This window comes from Myotis lucifugus, unplaced genomic scaffold (assembly GCF_000147115.1).
Source record: "Myotis lucifugus unplaced genomic scaffold, Myoluc2.0 scaffold_86, whole genome shotgun sequence".
NCBI classification, from domain to species: domain Eukaryota; kingdom Metazoa; phylum Chordata; class Mammalia; order Chiroptera; family Vespertilionidae; genus Myotis; species Myotis lucifugus.
Window position 1 is genome coordinate 1350886 of NW_005871134.1, and position 9314 is coordinate 1360199.

The window sequence follows — 9314 nt, forward strand, 5'->3', positions numbered from 1 at the left end:
AAGGTAGATAGCAAAGTGCTCAGAGAAGGCAGGCCCAGCCCAAGGGCTCAACCACAATTGGTCTAATAAACCCATCATAGCAACCCCATCCATATTTTCCAGTGACTGGTTTGCAAGTAACCAACTAATCCAGTTCTGGTGAATGGAAGTCTGCTGGAGAGCTTCTTAGGTATCCTATATAATAAAAGCCCAATATGCTGTGTCCAACCCTTCGTTCGACCACTCAACCAGTTGCTATGACATGCACTGACCACCAGGGGGCAGACGCTCCAACCGGCAGATTAGCTTGCTGCTGGGGTCCAGCTGATTGGGACTGGGCGAGACCAGCTGGACACACCCTGGAGCCCTCCCGCGGTCCCTCCCCAGCCCCAATCGTGCACCAGTGGGGTCCCACAGCCTGGCCTGTGCCCTCTCACAATCCGGGACCCCTCAAAGGATGTCAGAGAGCCAGTTTCAGCCTGATCCCCAGAGTACAGGTGGAGGCACCGCACTGGTACACGAATCCGTGCACCAGGACTCTGGTCTGTCATAAAATAAGAAATCAATTGGCTATTAATTAGCTATTAATTGGCTATCAGTTAACTATTATGACTACATTAAGGTCCTTTATAAACTATCAAGAACTACAAGTGTGGCCTAGTAGTTGAGTGTCAACTCATGAACCAAGAGGTCGCTGGTTCGATTCCCAGTCAGGGCACATGCCTGGGTTGCTGGCTCCCTCCCCAGTGTGGGGCATGCAGGAGGCAGCTGATTGATGTTTCTATCTTTCTATCCCTCTCCTTCTTCTCTAAAAATCAGTAAGAACATATTAAAAAAAATTTTTTTTAAAGAACTACATGTGTGCTGGAAATTATGCATTTTTATTATTTTTTATTTGTTAAGTCTGGTTTAAAAAGTGTAATGAATTGAAAAATAAATCAAAGGTAGAAGAAATTACTATGATAAGAGAAAGTATCACAAAGAAAATGGATTTCACCAGGGACTGGAGAATAGGCAGACTGGCAAAAGAAAGAAAACAAACACCATTAACAAATTCGTGGATATATGGGATACGAAAGGCATCACATTTAAAACACTTGACACTGTTAGTAAACTTTTCCCTAGTCCTGTTTTTCCTTCTATGTGGAAACAACGCACTTCACTGATTTTCTGACCTCTCTCAGGGCTTTTACTCGCTATGCCTAAGGGGACTTTGTAAAGGTTGTAGTTTGGCTTCCAGGTACCACTCTTTTATTTTATCTCTTTCTATTCAGATCCCAGGTGGAGAATACAAGAGTTATTAATTGGGTCCCCTCAGAGACCCTTAAGTGTCTGGGCCTCTCTAGACTTCAAGTCTGACTTGTAATATGTTTTACTACCTCATCCACCTCCCTATCTACACATTTCTTTCTTCTCTCCCTACTTGCTATTTTGAAGGCTAGGTTTCTGAGATGAATCCAATTTTGTTTTTTTTGTTGTTGTTGTTAATCTTCACCCGAGGATATTTTTCCATTGATTTTTAGGGAGAGTGGGAGAGAGAGGTAAAGACAGAAACATCGATGTGAGAGAAACACATCAACTGGTTGCCTCCTGCACATGCCCGACCAGGAGCCAGGCTAGGGAGGAGCCTGCAACCAAGGTACATGCCTTTGACGGGAATTGAACCCGGGAACCTTCAGTCCGCAGGCTGACACTTTATCCCCTGAGCCAAACTGGCTAGGGCTGAGATGAATCCGTTTTTAAATCTCCACAGCACCTAACACAGTGACTGGGTTATAACATGTGTTCAATAAGCATTTTTTATGAATACCCTAAAGGTATATAAACACAACAAACATATAATTCAAAACTTTCATTTATGTACCCATCTTTAGCAGTGTCTTAAAAACATGCCACTGTGACTATCCCTTCACTCTTTTATCACATTCTTTTTTGATATTTTAAATAAACCACTGTAACCTTGACTTAACATTTCAGTTAAGAAATAAAGGCTGTGTATTTTACCTTTTCTCAAGGCTGCAGCCACCCCTCTGTTTTCTTGAAGTGTGTAAATAAAGCCCTGTGTTTTAATTCTTTATCTACCCTTTTTTACAGCTTAAAGAAGTTCCAGGGGAGAAAGGGCTGCTTGGCACCAGCCATGAAGATCCACAGGTGTCCACAGTAAATCTACAAATTCTTGTTTGAAGAAAGTTCCAAAATGAGGAGAGGAAGCTTGAGAAGTGACATATTCCCAGTCCCTCAGCCCTTCTCCCTTTCCAATGACCCCCCTTCTCAGAGCTGCGCTTCCCATTCCCCTCCCCGATCTCTGTTACACTTTCCATCTCCATCTTTACAAAAGCCTCTGCCTGCATTGAGATTATTAAGGTGGCTTTTTGAGGACTGGAAAAGTCCCCCATCTTCTCGAGATGCCGGCATTCAAATAAACATCTTTCCTTTTTCACCAGCACCTGTCTCAAGAGTTTGTCTTTCGTTGTGGCAGACAGAGGAACCTGGGTTTGCTTGCATCACCATTCATGAGGAAAGATGAAAAAAAATCAAGTGATAATTAGGTCACTCCAAAATCTTTTGGAGCACTTTAAGGTGAAGGAGTTTTCTGTCTACAAATATCAATAAAGACAGTCTTGCCATAAATATTCTGGGTGAACCAAATAACCACAAATCTTATTTTAAGGCAAGAAGAATAAACTGCTAAACACTATATAACAATCCCTTCCATCAAGCAGAATGAATTCCTACTGTGTCCCCAAAAAAGTACAGATACTGACATAGGTATTTCTCCCTACCCCAACCCCACACACCAAATGATGAGTGCTCCTTGAAGACAATCAACATATGTATATCGAATTGAGCTGAACTGGACTGAACAAACATGAAGAAACAGCAAAACAAATAACCAGATATCAAAAATATTACCTAGCTCTCACTGGTTTGGCTCAGTGGATAGAGTGTCAACCTTGCAGACTAAAGGGTCCTGGGTTCAATTATGGTCAAGGGCATATATCTCGGTTGCAGGTTCAATCCCTGGCCCTGATCAGGGCACGTGCAGGAGACAACCAGTCGATGTGTCTCACATCAATGTTTGTCTATCTCTCTCCTACTGCTTTCCATTTTCTTTAAAAAATCAATGGAAAAATATCCTTGGGTGAGGATTTTAAAAAAAAGTGTTATCTAGAACAAGAACTCTCTGGTATTTTTTTTTAATATATATTTTTTATTGATTTCAGAGAGGAAAGGAGAAGGGAAGAGAGAGATAGAAACATCAATGATGAAAGAGAATCACTGATCAGCTGCCTCCTGCACACCCCCTACTGGGGACCGAGCCCCTACCCAGGCATGTGCCCTGACCAGGAATCAAACTGTGACCTCGTGGTTCATAGGTTGACACTCAACCACTGAGCCACACTCACTCGCCAGGCTGGTTTTCCTTTTTTTTTTTTAAATATATTTTTACTGATTTCAGAGTGGAAGGAAGAGGGAGAGATAGAAACATCCATGATGAGAGAGAATCATGGATCAGCTGCCTCCTGCAAGTCCCCCACTGGGGACCAAGCCCACAACCCGGACATGTGCCCTTGACTGGAATCGAACCTGGGACCTTTCAGTTCACAGGACAACGCTCTATCCACTGAGCCAAACTGGCTAGGGCAGTATTTTCAATTTTTAATGTATCTTTTATTCTTGGAAGAATGAAACCATTCTCTCAAGTACCTGATTCGACCATTTTCTACTCTTAGTAATAAATTTTTCTGGAAATCAAGAAACTACACAGTTGGCATGATCTCATCACATAAGCTCATTTAAATATGTGGAGCACACACTTTTTTTTGTTGTTGGTAATCCTCACCCAAGGATATTTTTTCCATTGATTTTTAGAGAGAGTGGAAGGGAAGCACACTCATTTAATTTTTATATTAAATGTAAGCAAGTAGTTCTTCAAACAGCAATTCATGAACAGTGTTAACAGTTTGATTCTAGTCAATAAAGCTAGAGGTAATCAAGGGGAGAAATGACTGAGATTTTCAATCTGCAGACCAAGTGCCGGCCCTGCCTCTAATCTTTACAATGATAGTTGTGATCCTGTACAAAATCTAAACTGGACAAAGCAGTGATTAACACTACACAGGAGAAAAAGGAAATCTAATTAGCTCACCTCTGTACTTCCAACACTTATCACAGAGTTTGGCACATAGGAAGCACATAGCAGGCATATATTTGCTAGGTGGATGGATGGACAAATGAATAAATAATCTAAAATAAAATATTCCATTTAGGAATCAGACTCCCGAGAGTTTAGTTAAGTTGAATCAGGTTTGTAAATTTAAGGCAAAATGGATAGCCATATCCTCAATCTATGATGATCCAATCTTATACAGTGGGGCCTTGACTTACGAGTATCCTGACTAACGAGTTTTTTGAGATACCAGCTGTCTCTCAGCCGATTTTTTGCATTGAGTTGATAGAGTAATTTGAGTTAACGAACTCCTTAATGAGCTCCTTAACAAGTTCGGTCTCGGAATGAATTAAACTCGTAAGTTAAGGCCCCACTGTATAATAAAAGCTTAATATGCAAATTGTCCCCTTGACCAGGAGTTCAACCGGGAGTTTGACCAGGGGGCGAGGCTGGCTGGCCAACCACAGGAAGGGAGGCCCTGGCTGGTGGCGGCAGGCAGTTGGGGGAAGGGAGGCCCAGGCAGCCAGGGGAAGTGAGGTCCTGGCCGACAGCCACTAGGGACCCTATCCGTGCACAAATTTCATGCACGGGGCCTCTAGTGAATAATATCAAGACTGTATATCTACCACGTTATTTGACTCAGTGAGCAAATGCACAAAAAATTCCTTACTTCCATATGGAATCCCTATCAGTAGGGTACTTGGTTAAATTTTTCAGCAGCTCCACCAGTGCAAGATGAATCCCTTCTTTGGTTGAAACATTAGCACAGCATAAGAGTTCATGAAGAGCCTCCCTAATATCCCTGGATGAATCCTTTAAAAAAAAGACAGTATTACTATTAGCAGTCACTATGAATTAGGTGTTATGGAGAAGTGTATAAGTTACAATGACAGTACAGGACAGGGAGAGGCTGGTAGTTGAGAAGACAGAAGTGACATATGAACTGAGATTTGAAGAATTAATTCATTTGTTTATTCATTTGTTTATACATTCTACATTTACTGAGCACTTAGTAAACAGCCAAACATTTATCAAGCTCCTACTAAGTACCAAAAGCTGGAGATACAGCAGTAATTATAATCAAATCCCTGCTCTCCGGAGCTTCATTCTAATGCAAAGGCAATATACATAGGCCAGATAGTGTTAAGTATTACGAAGAAACTATAAAGCAGGTTAAGGGAAAGAGTGCTGGGTTAGGTGGGGCATTTAACACCAGATAATCAAAGGGAACAGCACACATAAAGGCCATGAGGTGGAAACATGTTTGAAAAATAGCAAGGAAACCAGTGTAGCTAGTGCAGAGTAAACAGAGAGAGCAGACAAGATGACGTCAGGGAAGTGGCCTCTTTCCTCCCCATTTCCTACTCAATCTCACTAAAATGATTAAAAAAGGTCACCAACAGCCTGGTCGGTGTGACACAGTGGTTGAGCACTGACCTGTGAACCAAGAGGTCACAGTTCAATACCTGGTCAGGATACATGCCTGGGTTGTGGGCTTGACCCCCCAGTGTGGGGCGTGCAGGAGGCAGCCAATCGATGATTCTCTCTCATCACTGATGTTTCTCTCTCTCGCTCCCTCTCCCTTCCTCTCTGAAATCAATAAGTATTTATTTAAGAAAAAAGAATTTAAAAGCTGGAAACATACTGATAAATATCACAGGGTGTTATAAAAATACAGAGAAGTGCTATTTAGCCCATGTGGGAGGTGGGGGGTTAGTCAGAGAAGGCTTTCCAGATATGTTGCCTAACGTAGGTCCTGGGAATAAGCTCGTCTGTCAGGTGAAAAGTGGCAGTTTTGTAGGCAGAGGGGGGAAAATTACAGTGAAGGCAAAATAGTGAAGAGAAGCATGATGATTAGTGGAGTGACTACTGCATAAAGTTCAAGGTGAGAAATGATGGGGAAAAAGCTGAAAGAAAAGGAGGAGCACATTATAGAGACTATCCATGGAGAACAATCTACAGAATATAAATTTATCTTCTTAGGAAAAAAACTACGAAAAATTATAAATAAAGATAACTCAGGAAAAATCTTAATAGAAGTACTAAAAAACTGAGAGAATAATAGAGAATAGAGAATTTCAAAATCAAAGCATCCAGTCAGTCTGTTTATGTAGCAGAAGTCTGTAACAAGTGCTAATGACTAAATATCAAATTATTATCCCTTTCACAATATCTGAAAAAAAAAGAAAGAAAGAAAGCCAGAGGCCAAATTAAATTTACTAATATCTTGAAAAACTTCAGTACTTACAAATAAAATCCAGATACTTTACAAAAATAATCCAAGAACCATGCCTGGGAGGCAAATCTGTGTTTATATCCTGGCATAGCCAAGCACTAGCTATGTGACATCAAACAAATTACCTTTTTTCCTGTAAAACTCCAGGGCTCAATAAACTGACCCCTAAGATCCCTTCCTGATGTAATATCCTATGACTCACTAGAAGAATTAAATCAAAGGCTGAGAATAATTCTTCATTATTTAGTCCCTGCCTTATCTATAGCCGCTTCCCTCCTCTCCTCCATCTCTTCAACTCTATGCTGCAATTACAATGAATTCATTGACTATATCATACCCACTCTTACCTCTGGATCTTTAGACATTACTCCTTCTGTTTGGTACTCTTGTACTCTTCCACCAGTGCTACTCCTTCCTTAGAAAATGCCTCATTAAGTTCTATTCCTCCTTCAAGTGTCCACTACATTCCTTCTTTCTTCCCTAGCTTCCCAACCTTACCTTAGACAATTCAGGTTAGATACTCTCTGTATTCCCAGGGAGCCCTGTCCTTTCCTGATCACAACAACACTAAGCTTTGTTCGAATTTCCTGTTTAACATCAGTCTCCTCCATCTTGGTGGAGTTGTGTGATGAGAAGGCAGAACTGTGCTACCTGTACTTTATCATATCACCAAAACCCAGCAGAATGCCTGGTTAAAAATAAACAAGAAGTGGTGCCCCATAAGTACTGATGAAGAAATGAGTAATAAACTGTGACCGCTCACCTCTAATACACCCAGGATAGTGTCTAGCTGATCCTCTCGGAGGGTGATATTGTTGGAGATTTTTCTCATGGTATGTATGGACTGTAGACGAACTTCCTCAATTTCATCATTAAACATGTCAACCAGGAAATCAAGGCACTTCTCAGCAAAAGAGGATGAAGACTGAGCCAGCATGCAGAGAGCCTCCACAGCAGCAATGCGGACCTCTAGACAAAGAGACAAATACAACTGCGTATCAAATTAAGAGCCATGGGAAAAAATCCAAGGATTCCTTCTCATTCAGTTCTGCCTTTTGCTTTCTACTCCTCTCACCCTAAAAACTCTGGGAGATCTCCATGCTCACAGGTTCAGCTTCCACCTTCACTTCAACCTAAAGGCATGAATGTTGGTGTCACAGGGACTAAGGTTTAGATCTCGACTGTGCAGACTTGTGATCGAGTTACACATCTGTCTCCATTAACTGAACTTCTTGAAAACTAAGTTTTTATTTATCTCAGTATTTCAACTACAGTAAAGTTTTGTGTTTTTTTTTAAAAAGGCAGCCAAAATAATATTTTATTAAAACATGTTAGATACCATTATTCTCATTTTAGAGATAAGATTCAACAAAGGGCATTAACTTGCCTCAAAGTCAGAGGAGAGATAAGACTAGTACCCAGGTCTGTTGTTATATAGACTAGCATTATATAGTGGCTAAAGGTAGATGCTCTGGAATGATAGGGATCACACAGTGAACTGTGAAGAATAATCCCTCCATAAACTTGGAGGTGAACTTTAGCACCTCAATTTTCTCACCTGTTCAATGGAGATAATACTCATTTCCTTACAGAGCAGTTAGAATGACTGAATGACATGATGTAAGTAAAGCAGATAACACACCTCCTGGCATATGTTAAAAGCTCAACATTAGCTATCGCCAGGTCTTGTAAGCACCTTGAAAATAGAGCCATGTCTTCTACTCTTGGAATGCTCAGAACATGTAACAGTGAGGTTACTGAGTCTAGGAAGCCCTTCGTTCCTTCACTAACAATGTCTCCTGAACATGTAAGACATGCCAGGCTCTGTGCTAAGTGCCGGGATACAGAGATGAGGAAGCTACAGACAATGCTCACTAGACTTTTATAGATGCTCATTTTGTTGCAGTGGTTCCCCCATGGCTCTACAACACAATGTACAGTTTCAAAAAAGAAAAGAAAACCACTCAAATTGTGGTTAAAACTCACAAATATAAGTTGTTTTTGTGTAAGAAATGTTTCTAGACACTTTAAAAGCAGAGTTAATACACTGATGGGAGATGACTCAGATTTTTCTTGGTAGTTATGAATTCCTCCTTCTAATGAGAAGAGAAGAATTTGCTCCACTTCACAAAAAATGTAATTTAAATGTGAAATTGCTAATTACAAAGAAAGCCAGAAATGGACCTGAATATGTTAATTGCTGGCTTTTCTTCCCAGGGCTTTATCTATTATACCACATTGATTCATGTGTAACTCTTGCAACTCTATCAGAGGAATCACACAGAAACTCCTATCAGCATGAGACCAGAGATGATAAAATTCCAAGCAAAAACTTGGAAACATAAAGTAAAAACTTGGTGTTTTACTTTGCATGTACTGCCTGGCTACAGGCAGGTAAATAACAATTTCTACTGAACTTTTTGGAGTGCTGAAAGTATATTACAGTCTCCTTAAGGATCCAGGGCAGAGAAAAGGAATTTGCTATGTTGGGGCGTGGAGGGGGGAACTGTTTCACCCAGCCAGAGTGGCTCAGATGGTTAAGCATCCTCCCATGCACCAAAAGGTTGCTGGTTCGAGCCCATTGGGAATGTGCCAAAGGCAACCGATCAATGTTTCTCTCTCAAATCGATCTCTCTCTCTCTCTCTCTCTCTCTCTCTCTCTCCCCCCCCCTCCCTCCCTTCCTCCTTCTAGGTATGTCCTCTGATGAGGATCTATATAAAAAAAAAAGGTACACTTTGTGAAGACTAAATGAGACATTGTGTGCATATCAATCAATACGATGACTTACACATAGCAGTCACTCAGTAAATGAGCACTGTTATTATGTAGTCACTAGAGGCCCGGTGCATGAAATTTGTGCACTGGGAAGGGGTGTCCCTCAGCCCGGGTTGCGCCCTCTCGTAGTCTGGTACCCTTGGGGAATGTCT

At 41.1% G+C, this 9314-nt stretch overlaps 1 protein-coding gene across 1 annotated transcript in view; it reads right to left on the minus strand.

The window, feature by feature from the left end:
• The window catches only part of INTS4 (integrator complex subunit 4), a 68826-nt gene that overhangs the window by 34902 nt on the left and 24610 nt on the right, over window positions 1-9314 (minus strand). The window contains 2 exon segments of the mRNA XM_006091064.3: window positions 4821-4963; window positions 7150-7402. Coding sequence (XP_006091126.1) covers window positions 4821-4963; window positions 7150-7402 — 396 coding nt within the window.